The following is a 19,079-nucleotide window of genomic DNA, read 5'->3' as shown; positions in this document are numbered from 1 at the left end:
GTAATTATTATGTAAATCATGAGAATCAATTTGTTATGGACTCTCCTAGTCCCATGTACTTACTCCAGGAGGTTTTAATCTTGATTTTAAAGGAGATTATCCTAATACACAAGCATTTGACCCGATCTCTACTCAGGCACCAGTACCACCCTCCACCTAAGCTTCAGATGATGGTCATACGCCTCCTACTAGGGTTCCGTCACCTAGGAGGACAAACAAGACTAGAAAGAGAAAGACAATTTCTGAATTTCACGAGAATTATTTGGCATATAAGAGGGAAGAAACATCTCAATATTGCGCTATAATGGAGAAGAATGTAATTAGAAGTACTGAGCATGCAGATAATGGATAGAAAAGATACATGATACATCAAGAGTCTCTACTTCTTCTAAATAAAATAGATAGAAAGAATTTCCCACAAAAATCATTAAATAAAAAAATCATTATAACTAAACTAAACTAAAACAAATAAATATACATATTTTAAATAAATAAAGATTTCCCACAATTAATCACATGATACAAACGAACACTCATTTTCTCATATTTCCATAATTAAACCCGTGAATTCCGTACCCGTGGGTTCTCACTTTTTCAAAAGTGAATTCCCATTCTCATTCTCATTCCATAATCCCGTGACATCCAAACACGCTCTCATTGTTTTTCTCTAAACCCAAACAAAACGTCCTTCGAAGTACTAGCTATCTTGATTTTATTTACAGATCACTATCAAATATAAAAGACTACAATATTAGAAGAGAATGAGAGGAGTAGAGGACAAATATATACAAATACATCTTTATTTAGCTCGCAAAATTAATAGCTCACCAGAAAGAGCTTTAAAAAAAAGAAAATTTCTCAAATTGTCCCTCAAGCTAGGAATGAAATTATGTAATATCAAGAAAATTAATCTCATTAGAAGAGAAGAGAACAATGATAAAAGGATGTGAACTGGAAAAAAAATCCTCCCTCTACACAGTTTCGAGGAATGAGAAGGAAAAGAAGATATCGTCCCTCCGTTCTGTATGAGCAGGGGGCTTGAGGGTTTTCAGGGGCGGGCGAGGGGGAGCTAGCTGGAGGAGCAATTTCTTTCCCTTTGTATTTTCATTTTTCTTGATGCGATCTGATTTGGGAAGAGAGACGAGCAGGAATCCTTCCTTTTTGTTTTTAACAGAGAGGGGTCAATGGATGTTACATTACAACTTACAAGCAATTAATGTGATGTTGATAATATTTATAATTGTACGGCATATGAAAGCTTCGGACAAGAAGTCGAGTCCAAAGGTCTTCGCCTCTTCGGACAGGTTCTGGACCCTTTATAAAATCAGTTGTAGTTGAAAGACACTAATTACTTCAATTTTAGTACACTTTGATGCGCTAAAACCCACAAATACAAAAAAACAACTATCTTTCAGAAAACACAAAGCCACCTTCTCTGAGTATTAAAAAGTTTTCCCTGGTTAAGCTTCTCTGCATCTTCTTTAATTTCAACTCCAACAAAGCAGAAGCAATCATCTTTGAGAAAATCACACAACCTATCAGGGACGATGTTTTCACAGTAAAGACGTTGAGAGATGAGATAGCGATGGCCTACTCAGAATTGAAGCAAGGCAATAGGATATTATCTCCTATCCAGAGCAAAACAGGAAAATTTTAAAGGTATATTGTTTTGCTTTATCGAAATATTTTATACATGAAAAGGTGCTGCCCTTTTTTTTTTGTGTCTACACAACATGATCCTCCAATTTGGCCATCTTAAAAAGTTCATCAACAGTATCGACCAAGTGATCAAGCTTTGCAATAAACTCGATTAGTAATGAAACAAACATGCCGGATGACAATGCTTCCATGCTCTTTGAATATTCTGTCCTCCTCAAAATCTTACCTGGATCAATTTTTCGTGCATCATCCATTTTTTGAGAATCAATTGATGGCCACGAATTCAATCTTCGTGCCCCTTTTCCTCTTAGACACTCAATGTATGCCTCTGATTTCAATAATGCATTTGCATAAGCATTTGTTTTGGGCATGTTGTGATAATCCATGAGATTTTGTGAAAAGCTGTTTCTTAAGGTTGTGAATAGGATCGAGTTGTACGCTACAGATTGTTGCAACCGATATAAAGAGTCGTGAACAGATTTTAATATGTTTGTTGTTTCAACAGGATTATGCTTCATATCGCTTAGATTATTTGCCAATTGGCATAGCAGCTCGGTGGCTTGAGATGCTGCATTGCGAATTTCTTGTTCTGCAACCAATTTCATGCAATAAATTCCCTGGAAAATGGAGAAATAAACATCATCAACTTTGTAATCCGAGTAGGGTTTCTGTAATCTGAATTTTAGTTTTCCTGTAAAATGGAGAAATAGACATCATCAACTTTGTCATTCGAGTAGGGTTTCTATATATACACCCCCAGCATTTTTAGATGCTATTCTCGAGAATTGAACGTACATTTCTTTAAAGGGAGATGCCACTGCACTAAACCCGCAGTTCTAATCTATATTTTAGTAAATTGGTAAAAAAAAAAAAAAGAAATTATGTAACAAAAACCTGATTTGAGTGAAGACATCCATGCAGAGACATAACATCATAGGCAAAATGGCGTAGTACAGAACCAACTTTAACATATTGTGACCATGGATAGAAGAGTCGAAACCTCCCGTGTGGCGGCTCCCATTTTGCAGAGTTTGCCTACAAAAGTTGGAAATAACATGTCTAGTAAGTCACTTATGTAAGATGTGTAATTCAGACAACATTTGGATCACTGGTTGTTTATGGCTCACCAGGAAATCAATTCTTGCTGATGAGTTCATAGTTGCTCTGCATTTTTGAAAGGAAGGCTCGTCAGTGAAAGATTGTGGGAACTCAATATGCCCCGAGCAGTTGGCGTCAAGATATTTCTTCACACATTCTACAGAAAAGATAAGAACCTAGTTCATAAAAAGCTTTTAAGGGAATTCAATAATTCTGAGAATTTCATTTTCTTGAAAGTTCGTCAGTTTTCGTGTGCCAGTGAATGTTACAGCCAAGTTTTTGATATATTCAGGGGAGTTCCTCAAATGTTTCACTTGTTGGAATTTTGGGCCACATTATTTAGTGGGCCAGGGAGTAAGCCCAATTTACACCTGCTTTCTTCGACTAATAAGAGATTGATTGGGAAAAGCATGAGGCAGGAAGGAATATTACGGCTCAATAGGAGATCAACTACTTGACAGTTCCTTATTTTTTTTAGGATAAATTTCGCTTGAGGTCACTAAACTTTGTTATTTGTCACGAATTGATCACTCAAGTTTGATTTGTCCCTTTTAAGTCACTAAACTTTGTTATTTGTCCCAATGAAGTCCCTCTATACTTTTCCATCCAAAAATTTAACCGAATATTCCTATTCCGTCCAAAAAATTAACGGAATATACTAATTCCCTCCAAAATATTAACGGAATTAGTATATTTCATCCAAAATACTAACGGAATTAGCATATTCCGTTAAAATTTTGGATGGAAAAAATAGAGGGACTTGATTGGAACAAATAACAAAGTTGAGTGACTCAAAAGGGACAAATCAAACTTGAGTGACCAATTCGTGACAAATAACAAAGTTTAGTGACCTTCAGCGAAATTTACCCTTTTTTTTACTTTTATCTTTTATTCTTTTTCATTCTACATTAGAAAAATATATCTTTACACATAAGTGTAAGGACATGTTAAAGATATGATTCTATAATAAGGGACAGAGCCAAAATTTTAAAATATGGGGGGCAAACACACATTCGGGGAACATATAAAATTTCATGCTGAATATGAGACTCAATTTTAGTACCTATAACATTTTATTCTAAACTACATAGAAAATCATGTATAAGCACATAAATTTTGAAATAAATGGGGGTCAATTGACCCCCATTCACTCCATGTAGATCCTGCCCTGCCTATAACCAAACATTCAATAGTTGGTAGATTACCTTCAAGCGATTCGGCCACAGCATGAAAGCTAGCAATGAGCTCATTGTGGAGTTGTTCACCAGCCCATATTGGGAAAACAAGCACATTCATGACAACAGCAATAGAAGCACCAATTGCAATGCAATACAGGCGTGTCAGTGCTATGAAAACCGGGTTGCTGTTGCGGTAAGCCGAGATTATGATAAGACAGTAGGTAAAAAGTGTAACCCTAAAACAGTGCTCGTAGGGAACCAGCGGCGGCCATATCTTCATAAAGGATGTCACAACAGCTGCTTGTGCATGAATGATTTATTAGGAACTGATCACAGTGTTTATACATATAAGAATATTAGATCAGTATTACTTTTTGGATATTGTATTATTCCGTACTGATTAAAGTAACAGAGCAAGCATGTAATGATTCCTTTTTCCATCTTCTTTTTGCTTCCTGTTTGACAAAACCTATGATTCTTAATTTCTTTTATTGTGTAGAGGAATCTATTCATAAACACAAGCATTATTTTCTCGAGTTCTATTTTTTACCAATTAGAACCTGTACCGATATCGGAAGTCAAAACCAAACAGCACCGAACCCAATTTACTTACTGGTCTCCCTCTATTTCTGTTTTTTTTTTGTTCTTTTATTGATGATTGACTAAATATGTTTTGCAGTGAATAATATCTCAGTCACCGGTCTCACCGGTATGATATGAAAATCATAAAAATAGTTTTACATACCAACAAGAAAAATGCTGGCACCAATGATGTATGGCTCTGCGGCATGCGCAAAAACTACAATTATTTGGATCACCATAAGCGCGCATATTCCTGCAGCCAAGGTTCCCACAGCACGGTTAAATCCTCTATTAAGTGTGGCGCCTAAACAACAAAAGAAGAACAAATAAGTGAATAACTTGTTAGTAGTTGAATAAAGAGGAAATGAACAAATATTAGTAGTTTTGTTATGTACAAACCTACTGTGTACTCGAACATGACAGCCACCGTGAGAATAGCATAGATGATGTTTGTACCGAAAACTTCATATGGCTGGCTGATTAGTATGAGAAGCGATACTATAATCATGGCAAGGCCCACTTTCAGTGAGAATGCAACTCCATGTTTATCTTCTTTGGCAAACTCCCACAAATCTCTAACATATCTACAGATTATAAACCGCTCTTCGTTTCTTGGTTTACGGACGAATTCTGGTAAAACAGTACTTGGCGACAGTGTCACGTCAATCCTTATGCAGTGTTTGTTGTGCATTCTCTTGTGAAATATGCTGTAAAGGAATGGAGAATTAATAGGTGCTATTACTGAAAACTTGTTATTTATTGCATGAGAGTGAAGGGAGTTAATGGTCACTAAGAGATGCTTGAATTTTATAGGCAGTTATAGGCCGTCAGACTTTCAAACTTTGAGGGTCAAACACACATTGGAGATCGATCATCTCAAATTTTCATGTGTGTGTGAATTAATTTTACATTACTCATAGCATTTAACTGTAAATTACATTGAAAATCATATATAAGCACATAAATTTTAAAAATAAATGAGGAACAATTGACTTTAGTCACTTCGTGTAGATCCGTGTCTGATTAGACTTGTGTGGTGTTGCAAAACCTGGGAAGGAATATGGGAATCGAATCGTCTAGCCCCAGAGTCATTATTGGTGGGCCCCATTTTAAAAAGTAACAATAATCAACCTCCTTTAACAGTAACCGGTTCCACCCCGCAGGGTGCAGACGATTCGATTCCAATAATATGTTGTAAAGAAGCTAACTTGGTATCTATGTGCCTACTGACATGATAAAAGGTGCTCCTTGATTTGTGGTAACTTTTGCATGAACAGAATTAATTAATGAAATATTTGATTTACAAAATCGAACTGCTGAGAGCCAAATATCGTACCAGTTTTGGATTCAGGGAGCATCTGGAGCTATTTTGGTGAAACATTTTAAAGAATTATGTTATCACTAAAGAAAATTAAATTTATAGAGGGTTAATACTTGATAAAATATTTTATACGTAATTAACACTTGAGATGGCTCTTGGTAAAACAGAACTTACATGTGGCATGCAGAGTCAGGAGGGAGGGAGGATCACGGAGGGCTATAAATTAAAAAAGTTACATATTCTTTGGCTCTCCTCATAAAATTAAAGAAGGAATTTCATAATTTTTTAATCTTTAGAAGTTAAGTATTCTTTGATTCTCCTTATAAAATTGAAGGAGGAGTTTCATTTATATGCTTCAAAAATCTGGAAATTGAGTATTTCCCTCTCTAAAATTCATAATATCATATTTACCCTTCTAAATTTCAAAACCACAAATTATCCCAATTTATTACATATTCTATTAAAACTCATTTTAAATTTTAAATTCTCATTTTATCCTTTATTGAAAAATAAAGATATATAGTCTGTGTAAGAAAAATGTTCAATATTTTAATATGTTTGTTTCCAAGAACAAATGATTTATTTCTCGAATGTTCAATGCTTAACATGATTTCCACATTAAAATATGCTTGGAGACCAAATTTTACTTCTTTTTTTTTAAATTGTTTACTATTTTCTTAGAATGTTTGAAAATTGTTGTTTTTCAATGGTCCATAATTATCTGTTCAACAATTTTGTAGATATCTTAATAAATATCTTGACACTATATGCTTATTATTTATTTTGCGGTTTAAAAAAACAAATAGTCAATCTAAACCGTTCAATATGATTTCCATATTAAAATGTGCTTGGAGACCAAATTTTACATTTTTTTTTAATTGTTTACTGTTTTCTTAGAATGTTTGAAAATCGTTGTTTTTCATTGATCCATAATTATCTAATCAACAATTTTGTATATCTTAATAAATAGTATAAAAATTCAAAAAAAAATGTAAAATTTGGTCACCAAGCACATTTTAATATGGAAATCATGTTGAATAGTTCGGATCGACTATTTGGACTTTCAAATCACAAATATTATAAGCATATGGTGTCAAGACGTGTCATCATAAAATGGTGTACTTTGATCCCTCCTACGTAATTTCATAAAATTTAAAGGGTACACATGAAAATGTCGTTGATGACACAAAGCATAAATAAATTGGATATAAAGGTAAAACCAACTTATAAAATGGCATATACTAAATTACCTCGCCAAAGTGTGCCATTTGGATGAGAAAACAAAATACAGCTGAATAAATACTGTGAGTGACGCTATGTTCCTTGTTCCTCTGAGGGAATAAGGTGAAATAATTGATGAAAGGTGTCATCTAAAGCGACCAGGACCGTTGCTTTCATAACCCTTTCCCATTTGGAGCCTTGAAAATTTAGAGTTTTCATTTTTATCCTAACATAATATTTTATGCATTTTTTAAGATAGAAATTATAAAAAACCAATTTTTTTTTTTAAAATGCTATGTATATCTTTCTAAGTTATTATCATAATAATTTATCATTTTACAATGTATCCTTTCAAATGTCCTATTTATGATATTTTATTTAACCAAGTGAAATGCATAAATTATTTATTTAACTAGTAAAATACATAATTTTCTTAATAAATAAAAAAATGAAGGAACCTCCCATCAATTTCTCTCATGGACACACTCCTAATCAGTGTTGTAAATAACGGTATGTACTCGTCGGACGGACAAGGTACCATCAAGCAATTATTTGAAAATAATTGAGAATAATCGGGCATAATCCGAAATAATCGGCTGATTGTTGAGAAAATCCGTGACGATTTGATCACCGTCAACGACTAATCAGACAATTAATCAGTCTAAACGGACATTTTTTACAACACTGCTCCTAATACATGCACAACTCATTGGAGTCTTGAAAAGAGAATACACTTTTAGAACATAATTCACTCTTCCGGGTTAACATGTTTTTATTTTAAAATTTTATGTTGCAAAAGTTTTATTTCCAACATTTGTTTTGAATATTTATTTTAAATTATTTTATTCATAACCGCAATCAATATTTTCTATATCCATGTTTAAATACATTGATATTAAAAAAACATGGAGGAAAGTTCAAGTAAGAAATGGTGCAAGGCACATGGCTTTCATATTTAAAGAACTAGTCTTTAGTCTAGTGGCAAAAGCATATGACTCTTATATGGAAGGTCATGGATTCGAAACCCATAAAGTGGAGAAATTTTCTATAATATACATAGAAGTTTGAAAGTGTGTTGGATGGCTTGACCTCAATCCATAATTTCAAAAAAAATAAAAAAAAATGGCACAACAAATCATTTTATCCTACATATATGTATTTTCCCAAAAGAACTCTATTATCATTTAGTTTCAGCCTTTATTTAAACCACTAATATTTTAATTACCGATTATAACTCTATTGCGGTAAGATCTGAAAAAGAAAAAAATATATATATATCATGAAAACTAAATTACATAGTGGAACTAAATATTTTATATTATGAAAACACTGATATTAAGATATACAGTAATGTTGTTATAAAAAATAAAAATAAAAGATATATACAGTAATGGATGTTAGTATTTAATAGGAAACAATTAGTTGTGGAGAGATGCTGGAGGGAATATATAAACACATAATGGAAGAACATCTAATTCTTCTTCATGTGAGAAGAGAACAAACAAAGAGAATTAAGAAGTGTTAACTTGAAATGACATTTAGGTGGTGGGTTTAGCTTTAAAGATAATAAATTCGCGTTGGGGCATATGTTCTGATTATTCTGAAATTTTTGGAGTCAAATTTCTACAAAATACTGGGAATTAAGTGTGTCCATCTCTTATAGCTCTATCCTTTTGCCATAGCAAGTGGCAATTAATTAATGGATGGGAATTTCTTTTGTCGGGCAATAAATTAATGTCGACTAGTTCTTCCTGACAAGATACAATGTCTTTAATCTTTAACTTACTATTATTTGACATAGTATTCCTTTTTCTTTTTTTTTTCCTTTTTCCTTTTATCTTTTTTTTTTTCTTTTAAGCAGAGTTCGTTCTTTTCTTTCAAAAAAGGTTCCATAGAAGTGAATTTAAGTACGGAAGAGAGTTCTCCTTTATCTATTTTTTCCTGGATTAATACAATGTTCTAAATAGCGCGCTATAGCGTTTTTTTTCCATAAAAGCTATGGCACTATGTCCAAATAGCGCCGCTATAGCGCGCTATTTCGCACTATAGCGCTGCTATTTGGGTATAGCGTAATTTTTTTAACCCGGCCCCTATGACGCGATAAACGCTATTTAAATCATTGATAAATAATAAGCAATCGTTTTGACAAGTTAATTGTTTTAAGAAGTTTGCACCAATTAACTAGCATATTCTAATTCTGCACTCATATCTTATGGGAGTGGAGGATGACAATATGTGGTCAACATAAGCAATGTCTAAATCAGCAAAGGTTATAAAACTAAAATAAATTGTAACATGTTTAATTAATTTGCATATTCAAAATTATTTAACAAAAAAATTAATATATGCACGAATCGGATCAATTTGCTCACATGATGTGTAAAGGTGTGTTTGGTTAGAGTAAGAATAGGTTATTTTTAAAACAAGGTTATTCAGAATAACTCTTTTTTTTCTTTTCTTTTTTTGAGGAGATTCGGAATAGCTTGTTATTTGTTTGGATAGAGTTGAATAGCTAAAATAGTTAATTTAACTCTTTTATTTTATTAGAATAGCTTATTCTTACTAAAAGTTAGATTTAACTATTCTAATAAGACAAATGACAAAAGAGTTATTCGAGCTATTCTTATTTTGCAACCAAACTACCAAACATATAATGAAGAGGAATTTAAAATAATGAATCTACTTGCGTTAATCGTTAAGATTACCAAAATTGTCCAAGTTAATTCGTTCGCGATGAGTTGAAACCTAAATAGAAGCGTTACGGTCATATTTTTTAGTCGCTATAAGCCTACAACTGACGAAATTTTAATTAATTTTATTCAATTATCGTTGATCTAATTTTTTTTTTTTTTTTAAGTAAATTTAGGAGTAAGCCACCCAACTGTTTTTTTATATCTACTAGGAATTTCCATTCGGAATTCGAGCTAATGACATCCCAGATAAAGAACACTGCCTTTGTCATCAACTTTTCACATAACCTTTACATTAGATTAAAAATTGATTCTCATTATAGACCTACTTGAGAACATCCAATATAATTTTATCTTATATTACACAAGGACAGTTTTTTAACATACAGAACATAGTTTTAACTCTCTCACTAGCGGATACTCAAATTGTGAGATCTATATCCGCTGCTTTTCTTAGTAGAAAAGCAGCCGGCTACTATTCTTTACTCTTTATATCTCTTTTTTGAAGAGTAGAGAGAGAAAGGAAATCAAGTGAGAGAGGAAGAGGAGAGAGATAGACAGAATAGAAGGAGAAGAGCAGGATTCCAAATTGTGACCCAATTATGCTCCCAAGGTAACAATAGCCAGGTAAATATATTGACAGCAGTTTTTGCTTCTTGCAGCACATGCAAATGCAACAGAATGACAGAGTCAAAATAGCACTGTACATAGCACTGCATGAAGGAAAAAATGCTCTGTCAATATCTTTACCCCAAGAGCCGCCATCAAGTGTACTTTAGAATTAGTTCGTTGATAATTGAAGAATTATTTGGATTCCAAACAATCTCCCAACTCCCAAGGCAGAACAAAGTCAAAAGTCATCCAGCTGCATTAAAGTATTCCTAAAACAAAATACAGCATAGGAATATAGATAACTACGGGTACTCACTTGTGTTAATATAAAATATTGATTTTAACAAGTTGAGCATTTCTCAAGTATCAGCCTAATTACAGAAAAACAATCAGCTTATAAGAGCTATGAACGAAGCTAGTTTGAGGATATCAATCGGCATCAAAATATTCTTCAGGGGCATAAAATTTCAATCCAATTGCCTGCAAGGTACCAATTAAATAAGAATTAGAACCAAACGAAGAATTTGAAATGAAATGACCCAGTATAAATGAGGACAAGTCATCAATCATATTTTATCGCTATGATGGCTGCTGTATCTTGTTGTACACATACATTTTGCGAGATACAATATAGTAATGTTCAAATTATACAGCATTATGAAACATATTTTTCTAAGAGTGAGGCTACAGTACTATGCATAGACGCATAGTGCATATTGGTTCGTGCTATAGATCAACTGATCAACATCTCCATTTTCAAAGTCCAAACAATTGATCTGAACCATTCAACATAATCTCGATATGAAATTGTACTATGATCAAATTTTATATTTTTTTAGAATTTTGTTACTACTTTTTTAGATAGGTAAAAAATGACTGATCTAAAGATTCCCAACCATTTAAAAGTAGTAATTTCCTACAAATTTAAAATTAGTAAAAAAATTCTAAAAAATGTAAAATTTTGTCAGCAAGTATATTTTCATGTGAACGGTTCAGATCGGCTATTTGGACTTTGAGAATGAAAATAGTGATCTGTAGTATGGACTAATCTATGCTATGCATAGTACCATAGCCTCACTCTTTTTTAAATATGGTACAAAATTCCGAATATATTATTCCCCCTTTTAGTTAATGGAAGAATCTCTTCATTTCAAGTATTAAAAATAAAGCAGAAACAAGAAAGGAGAAATCATACCTTTGCAAATTCTCTGTCTGCATCACTATGATCACCAGCCCTTCCTGCTGCATCTCCCACATAGAATGATCTATATAAAAAAAAAGGTTGATGCAAGTAACAATTATCATTTTAATTTGAAGATATGGCATTAAAAAAAAAAGAACATCAGAAATTAAAAAAAGAAGAAGGAAATAATAGGTTTTCCTACAGTACAGAATTTAATGAACTTAAATCTCTATAAGAAAGAGGAAAAAATAATAACTGATGCATGTCAATGGCAACTCCAGAATTGAAGTGTTCTTTCAATAATGTCCACATTCCTATACTTGGTTTGCGATATGCATCTGCATTTTGGCCTTTATTACTGATACCACAAGCTATGAAAACCTAGAAAAAAAATCCACACAAACAATTGTAAGTACAAATTTCTCCCAAATCATAGAAATCAGTAGATGAAACATTGCCAGAAGGTAATAAGGGGACCTGAATTGGAAGTTCAACACACTTGATGAAGTTTTCTAGCCGACCTATTTTGGAGTCAACAGCTACTTGTCTCTTATTTTTCCATCTATCTATGTTTGATTCATTTGTAAAAATGACCTAACATAAACAGAAATGTGTAATAAATAGAGAAGAACAACCAATAGCGGCATCAGGAAGCAGGACCATTTACAAAAGAGACCAAGTAGTTTAATACATTTGCAAACAACACAAGATTTATAAGGACTAATTGAAAACCCATTTGGCTGAGAATCCACAGAGACTCCATACAAGAAATTCAGGGCAATTTAGTCATTTTTTGTTCATTTAAGTTGGTATTCACACAACAATCAGATATTAACTGGTCTTAGTTTGCAAATATGAGAAATGCTGAGGCCCTATTTGCAAATACAGTAAACACATTATCTTAATCTGAAAATAAACTAACCAGCTTGTACCCATCGTTGTACAATTCTTTTAACTTCATAGGGATATTTGGGTACATCAGAGACCATGCGTTGGCACCAGTTCTACATAGAAACATACAAATACTGACAATTAATTTCCACTTTTGACAGATAACAGAAATTATCAACTTTTGCTGTTAAAAGGAAAATATAGGAAAAGCAATTTGGCACCACACTTCTATCATTGCTCATTGAAAAATCTTTCTAGTAGCTGGTGCAAAGAATACTACTTTCTCAATTATCAGGATGCAGTACAAAATATTGGATTCCTGTCATAAAGACCTAAAGAATTATAAGAACCATGAAATTTTCTTCAAAACGTAATAAAATACAGTGAATACCTTCTGACATTGGTATTTGCGAGACATCCATCAAAATCAAAAGCTGCTATTTTGGCTGAATCATGAAGCCCATCTCCCTGACATAAAACAGAGTGGGAGATAGAAATGCAAAATGTTAAGCTTAACCAATATCCACCTTTTGCAAATGCATGCATCTGTTATTGTTTACAATGAACACCCCCTTGGTATGTGACATTGCAAATAAAATCCACCCCATCAGATTATTTATAAAGCAAATCATATCCCATAAAACCCTGGAAACTTTTGCCACTAATTTTAATGTATATATTTATATATTTATTTTTTTAGCCAAAAGTGGAAAGATATTAGATTGGCACAATTTACAAATTCTGTTCCAATATATGTGAACTAAAAATCTCAATATAGTGAGGGACGCAATCCTCAATAGTCATTGGTAACAAACTTAAACTAACAAATGTAGAATTTTAGATATATTTTGAATAATCTCAATTACATGTATATGACAAAATTATGAGATTTTGTCTTCAATTCGATAGCCATCAAGAAATGGGGTCGAATCGCTAAAATTTAATCTGTTGATTTTGTTAGCTTTTGATGCATATCAAACTAAAAGTGCAATAATGTAATTTTTGTAAAAATTGTAAGTAAAATAATGACTTTCATATTGAAGATCACGGTCTGGAAGGCTTTCCACTGTGATGACAGTGTAGCATCCTAAAAAAAAAACAGAAAACAATGATTACTTGCACATTAATCTGTTCAATATAAGTAAGATATTATAATGTTGGTGCCAAGTACTTGATGCAGTTCAAAAAGTGAGACCAAGAAAAGCAAACAGAAAAGAAACTAAAAGAAAAAAAAAATAAGACCATTTGATGTTCAATTGAAAGATCCTCAATAACCCAGATCACACATAAAGATAATCGGTGTGTTACCTTGTAATTGTCTTTGATTTCAGAATCAGAGAATACAATATCTTGGCCTTCTCTTGTGTCTGAAGATACCTAAAATAAATAAACAGATTGGTACTGGTAGAAACAAAAAAATTGGAAATCTTCACATAAGAAAAAGAAAGAGATATAAGGTTCTTATTGAAAAATAAATCTTCTGTAAATTCTTTTTGGTACAAAATATGATTACTATAGAATGGAACAAAACAGAAATTTTAATTTATGTGTATCTTCATAAACACAAAAATATTAGAAATGGAAATATACTCTCACATTTTGCTTCTTCTTCATGGGGGAATCATCTGATTGGCTGGCACCATCACAGTCTCTCTTCTTAGTAACAAAAAAAAAGTCAGATAAGAAAATCTGTGTCAAACTATAACCTCACAATAATCCCCAAATGGGATATATATTTGAATCAGCAAATCTATGAGAAAGCTATAATTTACAGCAGCAAGTTTTTAAACTACAGGGAGAATCTAATATCACAGAAAATGTTTTCTTGTAATTGTTAGCTTAATGTATTCATTATTTAAGTTAGTTTTTTGCTACTGAAATAATAACTGTGCTTTATGACATTGCTACTAACAAAAACCAAAATAAACCGACCACACTCCTAATCTAGTAACAACAAAAACATAGATAAATACAAAACAAAATCTTAGAGAAATAGAGGGAAACCTTTTTATCTCCATTAGAAGATGCACCAGCTTCTAGGCTCCTTAAAGCCTCCTTATCTGCTTCCTAGAAAAGTAACCCTTAAATCCATCATTTATTATTAACTTAACCTCACCATAAATCACCAAAAATATATATATATGTATATAATACACACCTTTAGCGAAGTAACACCTACTATATCTTCCACTGAACCAATCGGATTCGACTTGACTGGAAAACAATCTAAATGGTACCATTTTGTCACATCGAACCCTTGCGGACCCTTGCCAGAAGATCCGATCCGGAGTGAGCCCGAACCGATACCCTTGCCACAGACTTTGCACGTGGATCGACCCGATTTGGCGTACTCCGTCACAACCTTTGTCGGCGCCATTAGAAGGCAAGCGACGAAGAATAGAGAGATTTATGGGGGTTTTCGGGAGAAGTGAAAGCGACACTAGCATCGAAAGAAGGACAAGATCAAACCGAAATTTTTATTAATAGGAAATATAATAAAAAAAAATCCAGATTGGAGAATACTTTTGAATTTTTTCGAGATATAGGGAAAACGTTTTGATTTATCACGGCCTCTGGCCGTTATGACTTATCACGGCCAAAATTAGCACTAATTACTGCACTTATTTAAAAAAAAAAAAAAAAAAAAAAAAAATTTCATGTCCGTGATTGATAATCACGGCCAGCATATATGCCATATTAAAATGGACAAACTCAGATCTCATTCTACACGTGTCCAGACAAACTCAGATCTCATTCTACACGGTCAGATATTGCACTGGATTTGAATTCTGGCCGTGATTATCAATCACGGCCAGGAACTTTTTTTTTTTTTTTTTTTAATAAGTGCGGTAATTAGTGTTAATTCTGGCCGTAATAAGCCATAACGGCCAGAGGCCGTGATAAATCAAAACGTTTTCCCTATATCTCGAAAAAAATCAAAAGTGTTCTCTAATCTGGATATTTTTTTAATATATTTTCTATTAATAAAAATTTCGGCAAGACCAAAGGGTACAGACGTGCGAGCAGTACGATATCTGACTTTTGTTATTCTCAATTTTTATAGCGGGTTTTAGGGAAGGCGGGAAGAGGAGACGAGAGAGGTCGCGAGCGCCATTCGTCGGAGAAGAGAGCAATGAGGCGAGAAATAGCCCAATATGATTATATGGGCTTACACCTAAAAAGCCTTTTTGACCTTTTCTATTAAGAACAAAAATGATTTGAGATTCTGACAGTTGGGCCTTTAATTTTGGGCTTTATTTGAAGCAACCGAATTAATCAGTTTATCTTGGTCCTCTGTTCTGTTCTTATTGGCTGTTAGTTAGAAGTTAGAACATTACTATCTAACAGTATCCAATGGAAGTCAATGCCGAAATGTACATTTAATATAATAAACCAAAACTTTTGATAGGTTTAGCATAAGCGTACTACAGAGAATCTTGTTTAGAGAAAAAAAATGAATTCTTTAACAATTCCTTAATACAGGGCTAATTAATTTAATAAAGAAGTACAACATAATTCCAGGCAAATTATCTTCGTTGTTTTGTAGCGCTAGGCTGAGACAGAACATTAATTGCTAGCAACTTTTCATGAGGACCCCCTAAATCAAATTTTTTTTATTAGACATTTGTTGGGATAAAGTAATGAACTTTTTCTAATTGTCAAAACTACCAAAGGAATTCTGGTCAAACAAGCAACAATACTATAAAAAAATGTTTAGAAAACATCATAGCAAATATAACCTTATATTGTTTTTGTGATTGTCAGATCGATGATTAATTACTAATATATAATAACTAACAGAGTTGATCATTTAAAAATTGGGTCTGACTTAAATGAACTAGTCATCTAAAAATGGATATTCAGTATTTAAATTTCTACTGTTTAAAAGTAGATGACAATGTAAGGTTCTCATAGTTTTTCTCCGATACTGAATAATAGTCGTAAATTTATTGTTTAGATTTGAACTTGATATTGGCGGTACGTACTTTTTTTTACCTTAAATACTTTGATAGACAATTGTAACTTCGATCTCTATCATTGTGTGAGATATATCCACCTCATTCAGTGTATAAAATGACTATATTGTATGATTTTATATTAAAATCTCTATGCATCTTTCTATTACTGTATTTTATTTAATAACCTATATCTCAAAAAAAAATTTCAACATGTGTTATGTGTTTTAGGGAAGAATTTAAAAACAACTCTAATGTCATAAATTCGTAGAAACTACCAAAAATACACTGGTTTAATTCATGCATACTATTTAAATAATGAAGGACAAATCATGAAATTAGTTATAATAAAAACCCCTCAAATAAAATGCCCTATTGATAAATCCTTGTGACATCAGATGATGTTACTAATATCATACTTAACCAAAAGGACCAAAATTGCTATGAGACTAATTAATGCCCAAGTACAAATCAGATAATATACCTCTGGTTAATTTCTTCATAGATTATATATCAAACTTTTTGTGGTGTGTGTGAAACAATGAACATATCTTGTACTACTATTTAATTACTGAAAAGTTGGCAAAATAAAATAAAAATAAAAGTGATTGAGCAACCTCCTATAATAGAATTTGTCTTAAAAAAGGGACCTCAGTCTCTGTGGTCAATAACACCTCACACACATCATGGTCAGACAATAAATATCCAGTACATATATTTTTCTCCTTGATGTAGCCATATTTGTATCTTGCTCCCTGCCATGTCTTCTCACTCTTCACACACTTGCTCACCATCACAAAACATACAAACACAAATTGAAGAAACCCAACCCCTCTCAAATAATGGAAGCTTTTATGATAATTGGCTAATGGACACGAAAAAGCCGACCATGTTTGTCGACTCTCCTAGCCTTGACAGCCTTAATTTCTCCCTTGATCTTGAAGGAGATCACTCAGCAAGAGTATCAAAATGCACCGACAGATCTTCATTCCACTTCGATTTACAAGGCTTCGGGTCCGCCGACATGTCTGTTGCTGACCACATGATCCTCAATGGGTCACTTGTCCCTCTAAACCTAATTAACCAACAAAATAATGAGAATGAAAACAATGCTATCCCCGAAGACTCGGGTTTGATTGAGTCACATAATCCAATCGATACTTTGATAATGCATAGGACGTCCCGATATGGCCGTGTAGACCAAAACCATCTTATTGCGCCACATTCTTCACCTATCTATAGCCCAGTAAACACTTCACGAGCCTCAAATAATAGGAGTATCATGAGAGCCATCAAACATAAGTTGAATTGTTTTGAAGGATCCGGGAAGCCTTCAAAAAGGATTGTTATGCGGAAGTACTGGAAAACTTTGCTGCACTTTTGTAAGAAGGTAAAGAAATTTGGAATGATGGTGCGACGAGTGTCTCCTAGAGCATGTGATGATGCCGCATTTAGAACAAAATCGGGGTGCAATAGTCCCTTCCCTAGAGCGAGTAATGATGGCGCGTTAATTAGAACAAGATCGGGTTGCAGTAGTACCTTCTCTAGAGCGAGTAGTATTAATGATACCGCATTTAGAATGAATTCGGGTTGCAGCAGTCCCTTGTATGATGCTGGTAGAGAAAATGCCATTAGAGAAGCAATTTTGTTCTGCAAGACCTCTTCAAGGAAGTACTCGGTAAACCTCTAAATGCACCGTTTAAATTCACACAATCATTAAAGCCAAGTGAAACTATTTAGTAATGTATTGATGTCATGGGAAATAAAACTACACAAACAACAATCATTCTGTTTTAAGGTTTCAATAAGAACCAGCTCACCATCATCGTTTTAACTTTTAAAGAAGAAGAGTATGTTTCTAACAATTTCTAGGAGAAAAATATTATCATAAAAGGGATTCAACATTTGTGCTTTAACTCAAAAAAAATTTCTATGCTAAACTCCTCAATTATATTGACAAAGTATTTATCACTTCTTTTATTTAAATCATCTCCTGTGAATTAATGCAACAATTTTTCATGGTGTTTTCAAAGAACTTCTTTTGCAACCAAATATAATGTTTTCCTTTGAATTTGGAGAGATTTCTCTTCTAGCCAAACAAGCCCTTAATTGCTACATATATAAATATATATGGATACCGGTTTTTTTTTTTTTTTGTACCAGCTGCTGCTGTGAAGACTTACAGGCTCTGAATTTTTGGCTGAATATATGTTTAACAGGAACCTTTGGTAGCTGATCAAGATGAAGAAACTAATAAGTAGCTTCGCAAAATCATGCGGCTCTAAGAAATTAATTTATATATAGCTCCCATAATTAATATAGCTAACTAGTCATAATAATTGTTATTTTTCTTCGATTTACCTAGTCATAATTTTGCTCCCTTTATGTAATAAAATAGGCAGATATATTGCCACCTTTGTTTTGTATGCAAGTATTAATTTGTGTAATTTGTTGTTATTGGTAAATGAGAACGATAAATATATATTATCTCTAGTAATTGCAAAAGCGATAAAAAAAATCGAACCAATCCGTTTATTTATTAGCGTATTATGTCTTTTGGAGCATTACCCCTCTTCTCAAGACTTGGGAATGGCTGCTAGAATAGTTTACTTTATTTTACTTCCCAAATTTCAAATTAAAAATGATTAATTGTATGGGTATACTAGAGAGTTATATATTTTTTAGAGA

The 19,079-nt window shown here is 32.9% G+C and overlaps 3 protein-coding genes across 10 annotated transcripts; 1 reads left to right on the top strand and 2 right to left on the bottom strand.

The window, feature by feature from the left end:
• Positions 1-1,328: 1,328 nt before the first annotated feature.
• LOC144546854 (aluminum-activated malate transporter 9-like) lies at positions 1,329-6,151 on the bottom strand. Of its 4 annotated transcripts, none has more exons than XM_078295426.1 (7): positions 6,013-6,151; positions 4,917-5,224; positions 4,681-4,821; positions 3,963-4,232; positions 2,787-2,914; positions 2,554-2,694; positions 1,329-2,276 (listed from the first exon to the last, which is right to left on the bottom strand). In XM_078295426.1, the coding sequence occupies exons 2-7, from the start codon at positions 5,206-5,208 to the stop codon at positions 1,725-1,727; spliced, it is 1,524 nt and encodes a 507-aa protein (XP_078151552.1). In that variant the 5' UTR covers positions 5,209-5,224; positions 6,013-6,151; the 3' UTR covers positions 1,329-1,724. The 4 variants fall into 4 exon arrangements, with proteins under 4 accessions (XP_078151552.1, XP_078151553.1, XP_078151551.1 ...); XM_078295427.1 differs by lacking the exon at positions 6,013-6,151 and adding an exon at positions 5,308-5,431; XM_078295425.1 differs by lacking the exon at positions 6,013-6,151 and having other exon boundaries at positions 4,917-5,452.
• Positions 6,152-10,591: 4,440 nt separating this feature from the next.
• Positions 10,592-15,537, bottom strand: LOC144547021 (phosphoesterase). Of its 4 annotated transcripts, none has more exons than XM_078295623.1 (12): positions 15,443-15,537; positions 14,594-14,903; positions 14,440-14,495; positions 14,032-14,091; positions 13,744-13,812; positions 13,466-13,522; positions 12,827-12,903; positions 12,467-12,548; positions 12,022-12,138; positions 11,801-11,925; positions 11,557-11,626; positions 10,592-10,841 (listed from the first exon to the last, which is right to left on the bottom strand). In XM_078295623.1, exons 2-12 carry the CDS (start codon positions 14,880-14,882, stop codon positions 10,791-10,793), a joined length of 1,053 nt encoding a protein of 350 aa, XP_078151749.1. In that variant the 5' UTR covers positions 14,883-14,903; positions 15,443-15,537; the 3' UTR covers positions 10,592-10,790. The 4 variants fall into 4 exon arrangements, with proteins under 4 accessions (XP_078151749.1, XP_078151750.1, XP_078151751.1 ...); XM_078295624.1 differs by having other exon boundaries at positions 14,032-14,088; XM_078295625.1 differs by having other exon boundaries at positions 14,440-14,502; positions 15,443-15,534.
• A 1,609-nt stretch (positions 15,538-17,146) lies between these two features.
• LOC144547028 (uncharacterized) lies at positions 17,147-18,852 on the top strand. Of its 2 annotated transcripts, none has more exons than XM_078295631.1 (2): positions 17,147-18,069; positions 18,611-18,852. In XM_078295631.1, the coding sequence occupies exons 1-2, from the start codon at positions 17,152-17,154 to the stop codon at positions 18,650-18,652; spliced, it is 960 nt and encodes a 319-aa protein (XP_078151757.1). In that variant the 5' UTR covers positions 17,147-17,151; the 3' UTR covers positions 18,653-18,852. The 2 variants fall into 2 exon arrangements, with proteins under 2 accessions (XP_078151757.1, XP_078151758.1); XM_078295632.1 differs by having other exon boundaries at positions 18,555-18,630.
• The last annotated feature ends 227 nt before the right edge of the window (positions 18,853-19,079 follow it).

Source organism: Carex rostrata, chromosome 30 (genome assembly GCF_964058835.1).
Source record: "Carex rostrata chromosome 30, lpCarRost1.2, whole genome shotgun sequence".
In the NCBI taxonomy this organism is placed as follows: domain Eukaryota; kingdom Viridiplantae; phylum Streptophyta; class Magnoliopsida; order Poales; family Cyperaceae; genus Carex; species Carex rostrata.
This window is presented reverse-complemented; position numbering and strand designations above follow the sequence as displayed.